General features: G+C 40.2%; 1 protein-coding gene across 5 annotated transcripts in view; it reads left to right on the top strand.

The window, feature by feature from the left end:
* Positions 1–11,909, top strand: part of CA1H5orf22 (chromosome A1 C5orf22 homolog) — a 30,039-nt gene extending 18,130 nt beyond the window's left edge. For 4 of the 5 annotated variants that reach the window (XM_007097441.3, XM_042997096.1, XM_007097442.2 and 1 more), the window contains exon 9: positions 754–2,830. In XM_007097441.3, coding sequence (XP_007097503.2) covers positions 754–886 — 133 coding nt within the window. In that variant the 3' untranslated portion in view covers positions 887–2,830. Of the gene's footprint in view, positions 1–753; positions 2,831–10,269 lie in introns of those variants that run through there. The other variant, XM_042997104.1, reaches the window with a different exon arrangement.
* Positions 11,910–18,826: the final 6,917 nt, after the last annotated feature.

Here is an 18,826-nt window from a genome sequence, read left to right as displayed (position 1 = left end):
TTTCCTCACCCGAGTCCAGAACCTGGAAACGCTGATCAAGTCATTTCAGAACGTAATCTGGCTATAATTGTCAGTGACATTGTAACTAGTTGGTAACTAAAGTTGTAGTTGGTGATTCTACAAAGAGTCACCAAGATACAGATTCCTGCCTTATCCTACTTTGCTCTTTTCTCCTTAATACCATCTAGGAAACTAATCCTAATACCAGCACATCTCCACATTTGATTCTGGATAATTCTGTATGCTTGTTAACAAAGTTTGTAGAAGTAGAAACCTATTATCAGTTAGGAAGACTCTACCCTTGTAATTTCTAGCCCTAGTGTACCCATAATAAAAGGATAGGAAAGATGTCCACCCACTTAAGAACCCCCAGTATTTCCCATATCTCCCTCTAAGGGAAACAGCAGTCTAATGATAAAGCACTGAGGCTTTGAAGCATGCTGTGTCATTTTAAATCCTGTCACTAGCACTTACTAGCTATGTGACTTATGCAGGTTAATCTTTCTGTTTAGATTCCTTTAAAGGGATAGTAAAAGTACCTATTTCATAGAGTTGCTGAGAAGATTAAAGAATATAATGTAATGTACCCGACATAGAGTAACTATTTAGTAGCTTCCAACTGTTATTATTCCAAAATTCAGTACACCTTCGTTTCTATTTTATATTGAAATCAACACATGCAGACTTTTCCTCACTGCACAGTATGATCACATTTATGTGTATTTTTCTTTTTCTTTCCCTTCTTGGTTCCAGGTCAAGTCTGGACGATTACTGTCCTTCTGAGCAAGTTGACACCATTCAAGAAAAAGTCCTTAATGTGCTGAGCTCCCTGTATGGGGCTGTAGACATTCACCTGGTGTATTTAGCAGAGTGTTCTCCATCTTGAAACAACAAAACACTAGGTTCCTATAACATCTTGATGTAATAACAGGGTTTTCATTAACTTATTATAAATGAGTCTTCCAGAGAAGACTTTTGTTTTTATATTAACTTCGTTAAAATCTTTCAGATAGTTTGAATCTCAAACAGATCTTATCAGTTGTTGAATGATGACAATTTTTTTTTTACATCAGTTCTACCCTCCCCACCTCCAACTGATTGTTGCTTATTTTTCTTCCTTTCCATCATAGTCTTCCTCATTTTGTGCGGGTTGTTTTTTCCCCCTAGGTCTGTTGGACTGTACAAAATTCATTCATTTATTCACTCAACCAACTGACATTTATTGAGCATTTACATGTGCCAAACATAATTAAGTGCTGGGTATATGATGATGAACAGGATAGACAAGGCCCCCTGCCCTCTTAGGGGATGGCTAAGAAACAAATTATGGATTACGAGAAGTATTATGAAGGAGCAACCACAAACATGTCTTAGGCATCCTCTTAGTACTCAAGGCATCCTGGCAGAATAAGAAAGTAACATTCTCAAAAGCTACCAAAAAAATAAATAAATAAACTTGCTAGTCCATGAAAATGTTGCAGGAATCCTACCTTTCCAAGACTGTCAGGGTTGTGGTGCAGCTGTTGTGGCAAACTCACATTATTGTTGGTATGGAGAAGGTCTATTTGAGCAGTCAACAAAACAAAAATTTTCTTTGCTAATCAGAAAAGCCCTTCAGGGTTTTTGGTGCCTCCAGATGATCAGTATTGGCATCGATTATCATTACAGTTCCTAAGTGCCACTTTATTGGCAGTCTGGGTTGATAATTTCTTCAAATAAACTAGCTTTTAATGTAAGTAGTAGAAAAAAAGATAAATCCTTAATTCTGACCTACGGTAAATACCCAAAGACATAACTGCCTTCCACCAGCCTCCCCGTGAGGAAGAGACCCTATCTGAGTCCCTCTAAATCATAGAACTTTCCATTTGCTTAATTTACCAAAGTCTTCCCGTCTTCAGCATTCCCCATGTTCAGCAATTATTTTTCACTACCTAATTTCTTCTTCTTTAAAAGGTAGGATGGCATTTAAAGGGGGAAAAAAAAATCCATCCATTCCTCAGTCCTAACATAGCATTTGTTTTCATTTTGCATGTTACTGTCAGGCCTTGACCACATGTGTACATGTGCAGCTGCATGTAACTGCAATTGTATGTTACCTAATTTGATGGCTAATACCCAAGATCACATTACCATTGCCACTCAATAGATGGCACCAGATCCCATTTTTCCAATGATGCTATTTTCCTGCGAATTTTTCTCGTCACCAATTTCCCAAGGCTGATAGCGTGAATGCCTATTTCTGTTGTGAAAAGCAAAGCAAAGTGATTCAGCTTTCTATTTTGATAGAACATTATGTGCCAAAAAGTTTTCTCTGTAAAATCAGAATTGCAAAAGAGTGCTATTTATTTTTAAGTTTTGAAAAAATTTTATTGGAATTCTATAAACGGATGTTACTTTTATGAGTAAATTATTTTGTGTGCTAAAATAAATAAAAAGGTATGTTTTGAGATTTTAAAGATTTAAAACAAAAAACAGAAATTAAAAAAATAAAGATTTAAAATCAAACCATAGCACTAATTGTGTATGATCTCAGTGTGTTCATAGCACTGATCTTATGAGTCTGCTTCAGTAGTCATTTGTTATAATTCCCATGAACTAGGATGTGACTCAAGCATCGTTTTAATTCAGGTGGAATAAAAGGGCACCAATTTCTATTTTAGGAGCATTCAGATCATTTAGTTCTCATGCTCTGTAATTCTGTTTGAATGAAATTCAGTCCCTGTCTATTGACTACCACCAATTTGGTAAATTATATCACCGGCATTTCAAATAAGGTGTTTAGTTTAGGGGCACCTCGGTGTCTCGTTTGAGCGTCTCTTGATTTTGGCTCAGATCATGATCCCAGGGTCGTGGGATCAAGCCCTAAGTCAGTCTCCGTGCTGAGTGTGGAGTCTATTTAAGATTCTGTCTATCTGCCTCTCTCCCCTGCTCACATGTCTCTCTGTCTCTCTAAAATAAAAATTTTTTTTTAAAGATTTAAAAAAAAACAGTTTATAAAGACATCCTTCATCTGTGTTCTAAATATCAATGAGGAATACCACAATACAGGGTTTTGGATTATATACACCTATCACTGACACATGAGATTTTGGCAAGTTCTTGAAAATGGACTTAAATGTAAGCATTGACTATAGCTTTGGTATTAACAAGTATATATTTCTCAGTATTGAGGAAGAAAAGTTTTTCTTTAGAAATATTTTCTGTATGGCCAACAGGCACGTGAAAAGATGCTCAACATCACTCCTCATCAGGGAAATACAAATCAAAACCACACTGAGATAATTGCCTCACGCCAGTCAGAGTGGCTAAAATGAACAAATCAGGAGACTATAGGTGCTGGCGAGGATGTGGAGAAACGGGAACCCTCTTGCACTGTTGGTGGGAATGCAGACTGGTGCAGCCACTCTGGAAAACAGTATGGAGGTTCCTCAAAAAATTAAAAACAGATCTACCCTATGACCCAGAAATAGCACTACTAGGAATTTACCCAAGGGATACAGGAGTGAGATGCATAAGGGCACTTGTACCCCAATGTTTATAGCAGCACTTTCAACAACAGCCAAACTATGGAAAGAGCCTAAATGTCCATCAACTGATGATAAAGAAATTGTGGTTTATATACACAATGGAATACTATTTGGTAATGAGAAAGAATGAAATATGGCCTTTTGTAGCAACATGGATGGAACTAGAGAGTGTTCTGCTAAGTGAAATAAGTCATACAGAGAAAGACAGATACCATATGTTTTCACTCTTATGTGGATCCTGAGAAACTTAACAGAAGACCATGGGGGAGGGGAAGGAGGAAAAAAAAAAGTTAGGGAGAGAGCCAAACCATAAGAGACTCTTAAAAACTGAGAACAAACTGAAGGCTAATGGGGGGTGGGAGGGAGGGGAGGGTGGGTGATGGGTATTGAGGAGGGCACCTGTTGGGATGAGCACTGGGTGTTGTATGGAAACCAATTTGACAATAAATTTCATAAATATATATATATATATATATATATATATTTTTTTTTTTTTTTTTTCTGTAGGCCTCTATCTTTGTTCTATGTCCTCAAGGAGCTCTTAGTCAAAGTTCTTCACCTTTATATGATACTCTATCCAAATCTTTATTTTGTTTCAGCAGTAGTGGCCCTGGATTGCTGGCAATGGGTGCATCATACTGCTAATGGTTTACAGTTAGTGGTGTGTTTCTTACTACAAGATTATCTCATTCACCAGACAGCTTAGGAGAAAGTACTTGCATGAAACTAAAGGAGTTTTTGTTGGACATCTTTTAGAAATGCCCGAGATACATGAGGATCAGCTGTGTAAATACTCATTATTAGGCTGTACTTGGTTATTCTGAGTCACAGCGCTCTCTTGTGCTTGTTTCTAAACTAACTGGTCCTGCACTGCCTCTGTGGTTTTGTAGTTCTAGCTGCACTTCTGGGATCCCAAACACCAGTGCCATCCTGTCCCTTTATTCTCATTTGAGTTCAACAAATGAAGTTATGGCGACAAGGTTTCTGTGAACCTGGATTCTTAGGAGGGAGTTCTCTGCACAGTAAATATTCGTCACTGGAAGGGTATGTCTCACCACCGCAAATTAGTAAGTTGACATTCTATACATTAGTATCTTGTGAGTTTGGTTCCTGTGGTTCAGAAGCAGGGGCTCATTGCAGAGGCTGAAACAAGGCTGAGGCTGCACAATTTCACGTTCTCTGAAGACCTTGTTGAATAGCCATCCTCCAGCTACAAGCATCCCTAGCACGTCTGTAACGTCAAAATGCTCATCAACAGCAGACAGATCACTGAAGCCCGTCCGTGGGCCACCAGCACTGTTTAGGAGCCTTCGCACCCTAGTTGATGTGAATCATGCCAAGACTGAGACAAGAAAGAAGTGTTATGACTGAAATATAGTAGAGCATAGTGGTAAAACTGTGAGCTTCAAAGAGCTACTGCCTGGCTCCAGTGTCCCCTTGTCCATGTTCCTGCTGCGTGACCTAAGTCTCAGCTTCCCTTTTACAGTAAGAGAACTTAACTCATTGGGATGTTGTGAGGAATAACACACACAAAACCCTTAACACAAGAACCATTCAGTAAACATTGACTGTTATTTCCAAACTCAGCCCTACTTAGTGTCTCCTGTGATGGCTATTCCAAGTCTCAACTGCTCTTCTTATGCCTTTCCTAAACACTGATTTTTTTAAAACCCTACATTAGCTTCCACTGTATTTCTGTGAATAATGGATTTTCAAATTTTTTTAGTCAAAGAAAGCTGGTCCTTGCCCATAAGAAAAGAAGTAATAGCTATCTATTTATTTATTTATTTATTTATTTATTTATTTATTTATTCATGAGAGAGAATGCAAGAGAGGGAGAGGGAGACAGAGAATCCCAAGCAGGCTCCATTGTCACATTCTCAGCACAGAGCCTGACCCAGGGCTTGATCTCACAACCCTGGGATCACAACCTGAGCTGAAACTGAGTCAGACACTCAACCGACTGAGCCACCCAGGTACCCCAAGAAGTAACAGCTTTAAGCAGAGTTACTCATAGTGTAAAAGTGTTGTCTTGAAATTGGTGCAAGCATCTATTTATTCGTAATTGTAAAACGTGTATTCATGCAATTGGGGGCAGGGGTGGGGGCGATGCATGTCAGAGAAGTCAAAGCCTGCCCCAGCTTTTGTTCCTCTTCACACTCCCTCCTGCCTGCTTGTAGATAAAGCTAGAATTTGTGATGCTAAACCCCTGATGTAGACATTGTTTGGAAGTTGCTACCTGCCCCCCAATTTAAAATTACCTTCATAGAATCTAAAATTACCTTCATAGAATCTAGAATTTTCATCATTTTTTTTAATCTTTATTTATTTTTGAGAGAGAGAGAGAGAGACAGAGTGAGAGCAGGGAAGGGGCAGGGAGAGAGGGAGATGCAGAATCTGAAGCAGGCCCCAGGCTCCAAGCTGTCAGCACAGAGCCTGATGCAGAGCTCGAACTCATGAACCGTGAGATCATGACCTGAGCTGAAGTCGGACGCTTAACCCACTGAGCCACCCAGCCGCCCCAAGAATTGTCATCATTTTTGATGTTGCTGATGTATAGGTGACCTGGTACCAAAAAAAGTCCCTCATGTATCCACTGGAGCATGACAGGGAGGTGGGGGTGGAGTGAGTACCTCCAACCAATTCACTATTATTTCCAGACCCCTCACACGCGTCCCTCCTCTGGGTCTCAGCCTTACCACAGAGCTGCCTCTGCCTGGCGAGTGTTAAGGAAAGTGGGCTCCTCAGAGGAAGAGGGAATGCCTCTATCCGCGTGGCCTCATAAGGTTATGTAGCAGCCCATCAGACGTGACCCTGACGGCTCAAGGAGGGACATACCTCATTGTCTCCCTTGAGGCAGAGTTGGAGCTAGACTGGAAAGTCAGCTGTTTCAACAGAAACTGCCCTGAGAATGGCGTGGCAGCACCATCCACCTTCTGCAGCATTGCCACATCTGGAGCAGCACAGGCACTGAATGGCACCGTCATCACAAAGTGACCCTGAGGTATTGGTGGCTTTAAAATCAGTCCAAGTTCAAATACTACCTCTGCCTGCTACTAGTTATATGAGCTTGGCAATCTAATCTTGTGTTAGTCATGAATCCCTGTGTTCCTAAGGGACTCTGTACTGGGCTCCAGGATTGCACATTAGTTAGCTGTTTACATCTGCCCTCCCCAGTGTACTGTGAGCTCCTTGAGGTCATATCGTACATCTTTGTAGTCCCAGGCCTTGCCATAGTCTCGGTCATCATAAGGCCTCAAAAATGTTTAATGAGGGGCAGCTGGGTGGCTTAGTTGGTTAAGTCTTGATTTTGGCTCATGATCTCGAGGTTCGTGAGATCAAGCCCCACGATGGGCTCTGTGCTGTGCAGAGCCTACTTGGGATTCTCTCCCTCTCTCTGCCCCTCCTCCCCTGCTCATTCTCTTGCTCTCTCAAAATAAATAAACTTTAGGGGTGCCTGAATGGCTCAGTCAGTTAAGTGTCCCACTTCAGCTCAGGTCATGATCTAGGGGCTCATAGGTTTGAGTCTGCCCCCCTTCCATCAGGCTCTGCTGCCAGCTCAGAGCTTGGAGCCTGCTTCAGATTCTGTGTCTCCTCTCTGTCTCTCCCCCACTTGCGCTCAGTCTCTCTCAAAATAATAAATAAACATTAAAAGAAAATTTTTTTAATGTCTAATGAATTAATGAGTACAGAAAATATCAGCGGTCATTGGAAGGCTGGCAGTAATAGACATTGTGTGCCCTATGTTGTACATCCTCTTCTGAGCATGCTATTTTTGACAGCAAATTGGACAAATGCAGGCATTACTAATACAAGAACATTTACCAAGGATTAGGTATGTCAAAAACATGAGTCCAAAAGAACTAAAAGATAATACCTGTAATCTAGTGATCATATCCATAGAATAACTGTGTTATAAATGAGAGAAAGGCAATCGTGTCAGTTTTCCAGCTCTTCTGCACTCTGTTCTCTTAGAGATAAAACCTGATTAGAAGTAGGGGCGCCAGGTTGGCTCAGTCGGTTAAGCGACCGACTTCGGCTCAGGTCATCATCTCACAATTTGTGAGTTCAAGCCCCATGTCTGGCTCTGTGCTGACAGCTTGGAGCCTGGAGCCTGCTTCGGCTTCTGTGTCTCCCTCTCCTCCTCATGCTCTGTCTCTCAAAAATAAGTAAGCATTAAAAAAAAATTAAAAAACAAAACAAAACACCTGATTAGAAGCATGTTCCACAGTGCTCATGTTAATGTAATGTGAAAATACATGTAGTTTGGGGCACCGGGGTGGCTCGGTCTGTTAAGCATCCAACTCTTTATTTTTTTTCTAAAGAAACAATTTATTTTAAATTTATAGGTTCTTTGGTTTTCATAGAAAAATGAACGCATCACTCAGAGTGTAAGATGCCAATAAACAAATCTCAAAACATGATTAAGAACTAGAATGATACATTTTCTATACAAAATTTTGGCATGCTTGGAAACTTGTTTCATTCCCTAGCAACTAACTATCCTAGTGGAGTCCAAGGTTGTCTGAGATTAGATCAGCAGCTCGCCAAGAGAATGTGGGCCACAATCTTGCAGTTCTGCTGACTCTCAACTAAATAGTTTTTAAATCAGCACAATATTTCATGGGTTCATTATATTCCTTAAATTAGAAGTATGGCAGCCTTGGGGCACCTGGATGACTCAGTTGGTTAAGTGACTGACTCCTGATTTCAGCTCAGGCCATGATCTTGTGGTTCACGGGATCGAGCCCCACATGGGACTCTATTGACAGCCCAGAGCCTGCTTGGGATTCTTTCCTTTTCTCTCTGCCCCTCTCCCTGCACACACTCTCTCTTTCTCTCAAAATAAATAAATAAACATTTAAAAAAAGAAGAAGTATGGCAGGCTCTTTTGTTATGGGTCTTAAAAGTTCTTATTTCTTTTTTTTTTTTTTTTCCGGTTTAAATCACCGTAACTATTTGCTACCTATCATGTTCTCCATCTTATCTATGCCTCTATGCTGATTCACTTTTTCCACTGACTATTGCACATCCTTGAGTATTTTTCTGAGAGTCTATGAGTTTATAGTATACTTTGAGTTAAGCGTCCAACTCTTGATTTTGGCTCAGGTCATGATCTCACGGTTCGTGTGTTTGAGCCCCGCATCAGGCTCTCTGCTGTCAGAGCAGAGCCTGCTTCAGATCCTCTTTGCCATTCTCTCTCTGCCCCTCCCTGCTCACGTGCAAGAGCACGCGTGCGTGCTCTCTCTCTCTCTCTCTCTCTCTTTCTCAAAAATAAATTTAAAAAAAATTTTTTTAATACATATAGTTTGAATTTGGCCTAAAATTAAAATCCTATATTGGACAGTACCATCAAAAACTGTGGATATGAACTTTGGGTCCCTAAAAAGATTATAGCTTTGCTGAGTGTTGGTGGAGAAACACTTTTCCTCACTTCTGATTTTCCTTCTATAGGAGGCACCTTCCATTAGAGTCCTGACCTTGCTGTGCCCTTTTACTCATTCCTCCCCAGGCAAGGAAGAGTGAAAGAAGGGAATTCTCGAATGCCTTCTATTGGAAGTCTGTATATGTTCTGCTTTGTCCTTCATTCCATAGTTTGTAAGAACAGGCCCTGGGAGAGAGAGCTTACATTGTGCAGTGGTGCCCGTGGGCGGCAAAATTCATCTGGGGTGCTATCCAGTTGTTGCCCCAGACTTAAGCCGTGTTCTCTAATATCAGTTTTACTAGTAATGATGACCTTTTTGTCTCCATCTGCCTGAATGCCTATGCATATTTCTAAGTTGTTTAGAAACTTATTGGAGAACAGTTATGTCTATTGGGCCTCCTCAAACTGCAACATGACAATGCGTGTCTGTTGAAGAGTATGGAAAGTTTATAAATGCAGTAGCTCTTTGGAACTTCAGTCAAAAAGGAGGACATTCTATGACCATTCTGAATCAACCCACAACCACATACCTTCTGTTTATACAGTCTGTTTTTCTGCTGTGCAGTAGAGACATCTACAAAAAATTTTTAAGATTTATTTTGCTTTTAAGTGCTTTTCTTGGCTGTCAGGCTGGTGTTTGATTTTTATTTGACATCACGCTAAGATGGGCAACACAGCCTCTCCAGTAGGCTTCCTATATAAGCAACAACAATTATAAAATATAACAGAAGAAAAGATCTTACTTACAATAGCATCACTTCACTCAAAAAAAAAAAAAAACAAAAACCTATGAATAAACTAAATGAAAAATCACCACCTATACAAAAAAAAGCTTTATGAAGTTATGGAAGAATATAAATGAAGGTGTAAATATCTATGGAAAGATATGTGTTTGTAGAGGAATATTCAATGTTATAAAGATGTCAATGTTTTATCAATGTATATATCAAGCTACATATAATGCAGTTTCAATAAGCATATGAAGGAGATCTTGTTTTAAGTAGTGAGGCTAATTCTAAAGTTCATATGGAAAAACGATCATGCAAGGGAAACCAAAACTGTAAAATAAAAGTTAATGAAGGGATTAGTCCTATTATGTACCAAAATACATTATAAAATTATATTAATTAAAACTGTAATACCAGCATACGGGTAGTCAGACAATGGAACGGAACAGAATAGAGTCCAGAAATAGATCTATGTTAGTTAAAGTAAGGATATCTAGTTTAAGGGAAAAAGAAAAAGCAAATGGCTCATAAAAAATGAAAGTTATTCCTCATTTTCATAAAGTCCAAAACCAGTGTTTCTGCTTTGCAGGCTCTCATGCAAACGAGGCGTCTGGGACTCCTGCCCCTTGTATCTGTAACTCTGCCATTGTGAACATGTGGCTTCCTGAGTTTTCCTGGAGGATAGCTCCATTCCACCTACCAGAAGGCAAGGAGGTTAGAAGGTCACATGCTGAAGGCTTCTGGGTATCAGGCCCATCATTTCCGAACTGCGCTGGAAGCTGAGAGACCACCCTGTTGTGTCCCCAGAAAGAGGAGGGAAAAGGTTTGGTGAATACTTAGCATTCTCTCCCACAAGACCCAAGTACATACTGGAATGTATTAGACAGTCAGGGTGCATTTTATATCAGTGGGGATAGATGAAATATTCAATAAATGGTGCTAAAAAACTGGATAGCTAGTTCAAAAAGAAAAGGTCGGATTCCCAATTCACTCCTTACAACAAAATAGATTACAATTGGATCAAGTTTGAGAAGAAGGAAGGGAGCAAGGGAAGGAAAGTATCAGACAACACAGGAGAGAAAGGCGGCCTGTTTACCAAGAAGCATGCCTGTCTGGAAGATTCAGAGAAATATTGGGTTTGGACTGTGTAGTGCATTCACCTAAATAAAACCATCCAGATTTCACAATCCTATTTCTTCCCTTCCAGGGCTCTGAATTTAAGATGGGACACCTGCTCTGGCTGTGCATTAGATATCCATTAGAGCTCTGACATTTTTATGATTGTATTCTGAGGCTAATATTCAGCACAATCTGCCCTCCTGCTGCAAGAGATGAGGGTCAGATTAATTAAAGTTGGCCATGAGAGCCTTCTAGCATGCCCTGAGTTGACAGCTGGCCAACCTAGTGTGCCATTCTCCGAGGCTTCCAGGAAAGTTAACGAAAAGTCAGCCTCCTCCACAGTTCTTAATAATTACCATTGCCCCATGTCTTTCAAGAGCAGTAACTATTCCCTAGCCCAGACCCTCTACCTGCACCTCATCCTAAACAATCATACATGAGAGTCTTAGTAAACCCAGCATGCCATGGATTACCACAACCCCCACTTAAACCGGCAATGAGATTCTCGTTGCTCCCTGACCAGGGAGTGAACAAATTCTGTAGTCCGATTCTTGAGGGTCAACTTTCTAGGACCAAACCTGGTCATCTATTTTAGTTTAAGTCCTCCTCAGAGCAGGTATTGAAGGGATTTGAGTGCATGTGGTTTATCTTGGAGGTGAAATCAGGATGTGAAGAAGCAGTGAAAGTAAGGTAGGAAGGTGGAAAATTAACAACAGATCAATGAGATTACTGCCATAGTCAACAGGCGCTCAGTTCCCCTCAGGAATCAGTAAGAACATGGCTTAGAATTGCCTGCTGAGGGAAGAGGAAGCTTGCACATTTATCCACTGGTTTCCATTCCCCATATGTTGAAGGTTGCCTCTGAGAGCCTGATATGCTATTACTTACCAGCCACCCTGGAAAGCCTGCCCTTGCTTGGACTAAGCAAATTCCTATGGCACCTAAAAGCGATTCAGGAAGAGAAGCAGAGAGATCCAGACACAAGTTGGGTGCTGTTGGAATGTTTAGGAACTATCCTCTACAGCTACAGGTAAAGTTGGTGGGACGTCAGCAGCATCTTCTACAAAAAGAATAAAGATACTAATTCTCTATATTTCTTTCAGACAATTGTAAACAGCGTATGTTGTGTTGCTAAAGGTGTGAGAAAACAGCATGCTGATATGCTGTTGTTGAGAATGTGTATTGGTACAGCTTTCATGAAGGCAGTTTGATGGTAGCTATCAGTATTGAAGATGAATATACTCTTTGATCCAGGTTTTAGGATTTTCACTTCTAGGAATTTTTGATCCTGCAGATATTTGTGCAAAGACTTTCATACAAGGATTTTCACTGTAATAGTAAAAGATTGGGGAAGGTTTCCTCAGCACGACATAGTAAGTTATTGTACATCCTTATACCATCACCCTTAAATAGGAAGAGGTCCTCTCTGTGTACTGATATTGAACACTAGTAGGAGGGAGCAGAAAATATAAAATGACTAACAAGTGCATATAGTATACTCTCATATTGTGCACATGAAAAAAGAGAAAGTGTGGGTATTTCTTCATGCTATGGATTTTATTCTTTATATGACTTTTCTGTCATTCCTAGGGATTTGAGGCTCTGGGGTAGTATTAGTCTACCAAATGATAGACTGTGAAAACGAATATGATGAAAACTGGCAAATAATAACAGAGTTCAACAAAGGGACTGGATAGCAACTAGACATTCACAAATTGGTAGTTTTCCAGTTCACCAGCAGCAGACAGTTAGAAAATGCAACAGAAAGAAATTCACAACAGAAACCTAAGTATAAAATACCTGAGAATAAACATTCAAACATACATTCAACATTGTATAGTAAATATAAAAGATCTTTATAAGATAAAAGGTAAACATTATAGGCCATAGAAGAAAACCTAAGTAAATGGAGAATATTATTATTCATAGATAGGAGGTCTCAATATGATGCCAAATCTCTTCAAATTTATCCCTAAAGACTTTGTATTGTACTTTATCAAAATTAAAAACTCTACTGCATCAAAGAACATTATCAAGGGAGTGAAAAAGACCTCCCAATGAATACAAGAAAATATTTGTGAATCATATATCTGATAAAGGATTAATATCTAGAATATATAAAGAATTCTTTAAAGAAGATATACAACTAGTCAATAAAAGAAGCCAACACATGAAAAGATGCTCAACATCATGAGTCATTAGGGAAATGCCAATCAAAACCACAATGAGATAGCACTTCATACCCCTTCGGGTGGCTACTTTTTGGGTTTTTTTTTATTTTTTTATTTTTTTAAATTTTTTTTTCAACGTTTTTTATTTATTTTTGGGACAGAGAGAGACAGAGCATGAACGGGGGAGGGGCAGAGAGAGAGGGAGACACAGAATCGGAAACAGGCTCCAGGCTCCGAGCCATCAGCCCAGAGCCTGACGCGGGGCTCGAACTCACGGACCGCGAGATCGTGACCTGGCTGAAGTCGGACGCTTAACCGACTGCGCCACCCAGGCGCCCCGGGTTTTTTTTTAAGGAAAGTAAGTGTTGGCAAGGCTTTGGAGAAATTGGAACCTTCATATATTGTTGGTGGGGATGTAAAACTGGTGCAACCACCATGGAAAAGAGTTTGACAGTTCCTCAAAAAGTTAAACATGGAATTATATAGTCCAGCAATTCCATTCCTATGTATATACCCAAAAGAACTGAAAGCAGAGATTCAGATACTTGTACACCAATATTCATTGGAGCATATTTATAGCAGCCAAAAGATGGAAACAACCCAAATGTCCATCAACAGATGAATGGATAAACAGAATGTAGTATATACATATAATAGAATATTATTTGATCATGAAAGAGAATGAGACCTTGATACATACTACAACATGGATGAACCTTGAAAATATTATGCTAAGTAAAATAATCCAGGGGCACCTGGGTGGCTCAGTAGGTTAAGCATCTGACTTCAGCTCAGGTCATGATCTCACGGTTCATGAGTTCAAACTCCACATCAGGCTCCACGCTGACAGTGTGAAGCTGCTTGGGATTCTCTTTCCCACTTTCTCTGCCCTTCCCCCACTTGCATTTTCTTGCTCTCTCAAAATAAATAAACTTAAAAAAAACACAACTTACAAAATGATACAAAAAGAAATCGAAATCTGAATAACTCTATTTTTAAAGTTGAAATGCTAATCAAAAGCCTTCCTACAAAGAAAACTGCAAGTCCAGATGGTTTCTCTTGGGAATTCTATCAAACATTTAAGAAAGAAATAATACTAATCTTACACATTTTTAGAAAACAGAAACTATTTCCAACTCATATTATGAAGCCAGTATAACCCTGTCAAGACCTTGACAAGAGACTACATGAAAATTTGTGACCAACATCTCTCACGATACAACAATCTTTCACAAAATATTAGCTACTTGAAAGCAGCAACACTAACTACATCATGGTTAAGTGGGTTTATTCCAGGAGTACAAGGTCACCTTAATCTTTGAAAATTGAGGTTATTTGTCACATTAACAGAACAAAGGAGAAAAACTATATGACCATACCAATAAATGTGAAAAAAGTGCCTCTGATAAAATCCAATAGCCATCATAATTTTAAAACTAAAGGCTCTGGGGGCACCTGGGTGGCTCAGTGGTTGAGCATCTGACTTTGGCTCAGGTCACGATCTCTGGTTTGTGAGTTTGAGCCCCGCGTTGGGCTCTGTGCTGACAGCTCAGAGCCTGGAGCCTGCTTCGGATTCTGTCTCCCTCTCTCTCTCTCTCTCTCTCTCTCTCTCTCTCTGCCCCTCCCCTACTCGCACTCTGTCTGTCTCTCTCTCAAAAATAAGTAAACACTAAAAAAAATTTTTTTTAATAAAATGAAAATAAAAATGATTAAAAAAAAAAAAGCTCTGGGGAGCCTGGGTGGCTCAGTCAGTTAAGTGTCTGACTTCAGGTCATGATCTCACAGTTTGTGGGTTTGAGCCCTACATTGGGCTCTCTGCTGTCAGCACAGAGCCTGCTTCAGATCCTTGGTCTTCCTCTCTGTCTGCCTCTCTCCCTCCCCACCCCCCCCAAAATAAATAAACATTAATAACAACCTAATAAATAAAATAAAATAAACGTTAAAAAAAAAGCATCTAGAAAGGACCTGATGCTAATACCATACTGCCCATGAGATATTAAATACTTTCCCCTCAAGACAGTGAATAAGGACAAGATGTTCATTTGGACCACTTCCATTCAACACTATCCTGGAAGTCCCACCTACGGTGAAAAGGTAAGGAAAAGATACAAAAGTCGTATATATCACAAAGGAAGAAATAAAACCATTATTATGTTTTTTAAATCATTACTATTTTTAAAGAAGCATTATACTTCACAAAATACTTAAGAGGAAATTTAACAAAAGATATGTAAAACCTCTACAATGGAAACTATGACAGGTTATCGCCGAGACTTACACAGCAGTTTAATGACTGCTAATTTACTGAAATGCTTTGTAAGGAAATTCTGTTGGAGATGCTTTAATGTTTTCATGAAGCTTTCCTCAAGCTGGGCAGAAGCCTTACATGGATGGGCCCTGGAGAGATGTGCAGGTCAGTCCTGCTAATAGCTGGTAACAATTTTACAACAGAAAAAGAAGCCTGCAATTATTATATTCTTCCTCATCCTACCTGTGTAATATTGATGTACCCTTCCCATAGTACACTATATGTGAAATTCCAGAAAAGGCTGGGGAAGCACTATTGAAAACCCAAGCATTTAAAAATCAGCAACACAAGCAACAACACATATTGGCAAGGATGTAGAGAAAGGGCAACCCTCCTGCACTGTTGGTGGGAATGAAAACTGGTGCAGCCACTCTGGAAAACAGTATAGAGATTCCTCAAAAAATTAAAAATAGAATCACCCTAGGATCCAGCAATTGCACTGTGAGAAATAAGCCCACTGCCCCAATCAAAGGAAGGACGTGGGGACTCCGACCACAGTAGAGCAAGGTTTTAATCAACAGTGTTGCAAAAGCAGGTGTCTGGTGGACAGGCACACTTGGGGCAGTTACAGCAGGCAATTTATCTCCTAGCGTGCAAGTCCCTCCCCTGGTTCCTCATTGGCTGAGCACTACAGAGGTTACAGCCTTACCCGACATTGCCTATGCCCATGCAAGGCAAGGAGTAGTCTGATTGGAACAAATGTACATTCCTTGAGGTGATACAGAGACTTCAGTTCTTTGGCACATGCTCACTGCAAAACCTGTGAAAATAAGCCCAAAAACGGAGAGGGGAAGAACCAGGAAGTGAAGTGTCTAAGGGTTTGAGACTCCATTGTGGTGGTGGGGGGGGGGGGGGGGGGGGCGGTGCTCATACATATTCCCATAGGTTGTAAACCTATTGTTAACTAGACAGCACAGCTTTAATTTGGTATTTCTGAAAATGAATCATCTCCCTTACATCTCACAGCACTATTATGTATTTACCCAAGGAATACAAAACACTAATTCAAAGCACCCTGATGCTTATAGCACCACTATCTACAATAGACAAATTATGGAAACAGCCCAAGTGTCCATTGACTGATGAATGGACAAAGGTGTGGCCATAAAAAAGAATGAAATCTTGCCATCTACAATGACATGAATGGAGATAGAGAGTATTATGCTAAGTGAAATAAATCAGTCAGAGAAAGACAAATACCATGATTTCACTCACAAGTGGAATTTAAGAAACAAAATAAGTGAGGAAAGGGACAGAAAGAGAGGTAAACCAAGAAACAGACTCTTAACTATAGAGAAGGAACTGATGGTTACCGGAGGCGAGGTGGGGGTGGGGGGGAAGGGATGGGTTAAAAAGGTGATGAGGATTAAGGAATGCATTTGTGATGAGCATCGTGTGACGTATGGAAGTGTTGAATCAGTATTTTGTATACCCAAAACGAATATTACACTGTTAAATAACTGGAATTTAAATAAAAACTAATAATAATAATAATAATAAAAAGAAAACATAAGTGATGTGGGAAACAAAGGCAGAAAGAAGTGTAGATAAAATTAAATTTCCTTATAACCTGCAGCCCATTGACAAACACTTGAGATAGGCAGAGTATGGCATTCTTCCAGGAACTCCTGACTATCTTAAAGTTAATGCTTTGCTAGAGGGAAAAACAACTTTAGCTTGACAATAGCTAGGCCTTCAGGATTCTGAGTCTTCTTTAGCATATGAAAGTCCTTTTGGAAACTTCCCCTTATCTCTACTTCCCCCAGCTCCAGGGTAGTTAATCAGTCACTCATAATCCTAGTGCTGCTCTTTCTGCCCACCTGCCCTGTCCCTGTGCTTTAATAAAACCACGTTGTTTGCACCAAAGACATCTCAAGAGTTCTTTCTTACCTGTCAGCTCCAAACCCCAACACTTCAAACCACATCACAAGTATTTTATCTTGTTGATTTTCCAGTGAGGCTTGATTAGCATACCCTGCCTTACCTCATCTCTACTCTGAAAGCAGCCCATTAAATCCTGGTGGGTGCAGAACAGTCTCTCTTCCCCTGGCTGGAAAATGACCAGTACAAAAGTGGGGTGCTCACCTGCTACGGTAATGGAGGTAGATACATGTAAAGAAACAAAATCCACCGGTTCCCTTCTTCTCCTCTTTTAATCCCTTCAAAATTTTCCAATTATGAGTTTTTGTGAACTTGATTCTGACTGGTTTGTGAACAAAGCCATTTGCCCGGTAAACAAACAAAAAAGACCCTCTACTTGTATACTTTGTATATGATCAAGCAGTATTTGGGCTTACACCTGCCTTTGCCAAGTCAAAATAATTTTATTATTTTTTTACGTTTATTTATTTTGAGAGAGAAAGAGAACAGGGGAGGGAGGGGCAGAGAGAGAGGGAGACAGTGGATCCCAAGCAGGCTCCATGCACTGTCAGCACAGAGCCTGACGCAGGGCATGAACCCACAAACCCTGAGATCAAGACCTCAGCCGAAATCAAGAGTCAGACACTAAACCAACTGAGCCACCCAGGCTCCCCAAGTCAAAATAATTTTAAGATGAATTTAACAATATTTTAATGTTTAGTTTGGGTTTTTCTAGCTAAGATTAGTAAAGCATAAGTAAAAATTCACTGGAAGGATTTCTAAGTGCATGGCTGTGAGAAATAAGCCCACTGCCCCAATCAAAGGAGGGACGTGGGGACTCCGACCACAGTAGAGTAAGGCTTTAATCAACAGTGTTGCAAAAGCAGGTGTCTGGTGGACAGGCACACTTGGGGCAGTTACAGCAGGCAATTTATCTCCTAGCGTGCAAGTCCCTCTCCTGGTTCCTCATTGGCTGAGCACTACAGAGGTTACAGCCTTACCCGACATTGCCTATGCCCATGCAAGGCAAGGAGTAGTCTGATTGGAATAAATGTACATTCCTTGAGGTGATACAGAGACTTCAGTTCTTTGGCACATGCTCACTGCAAAACCTGTGAAAATAAGCCCAAAAACGGAGAGGGGAAGAACCAGGAAGTGAAGTATCTAAGGGTTTGGGAATCCATTTGGGGGGTGGGTGCGGGGGGAGAGGGGCTCATACAAATTCCCAATAGGTTGTAAACCTATTGTTAACTAGACAGCACAGCTTTGATTTGGTATTTCTGAAAATGAATCATTTCACTTCTCACAGTGGCTAATTTTACAGACATTGGCAAAAGATATGTTTTTCCTGTTTATCAATTCCAAGTTACAAATAAGGACAGAGAAACAGTTTAATGTCTTTATCATTTGAAACATAAAAAGTAGCATATCCCCCCCCCAAATAAAACCTAATAGATTCTGTGGTATACAGAATAATGCCCCCCTCCCAAAGATATTTTCATCCTAATCCCCAAAACCTGTGAATATGTTATGTTCCATGGCAAGGGAGAAGTAAAATTGCAGATAGAAGTTTCCTAATCAACTGATTTTGAGATGGTGAGATTATCCTGGATTATCCAGGTGGGCCCTATGTAATTACAAGGGTCCTTAAAAGTGAAAGAGGAGAGGCAGTGTCAGAGAGATTTACC

This window comes from Panthera tigris, chromosome A1 (assembly GCF_018350195.1).
Source record: "Panthera tigris isolate Pti1 chromosome A1, P.tigris_Pti1_mat1.1, whole genome shotgun sequence".
Classification (NCBI taxonomy): Eukaryota; Metazoa; Chordata; class Mammalia; order Carnivora; family Felidae; genus Panthera; species Panthera tigris.
This window is presented reverse-complemented; position numbering and strand designations above follow the sequence as displayed.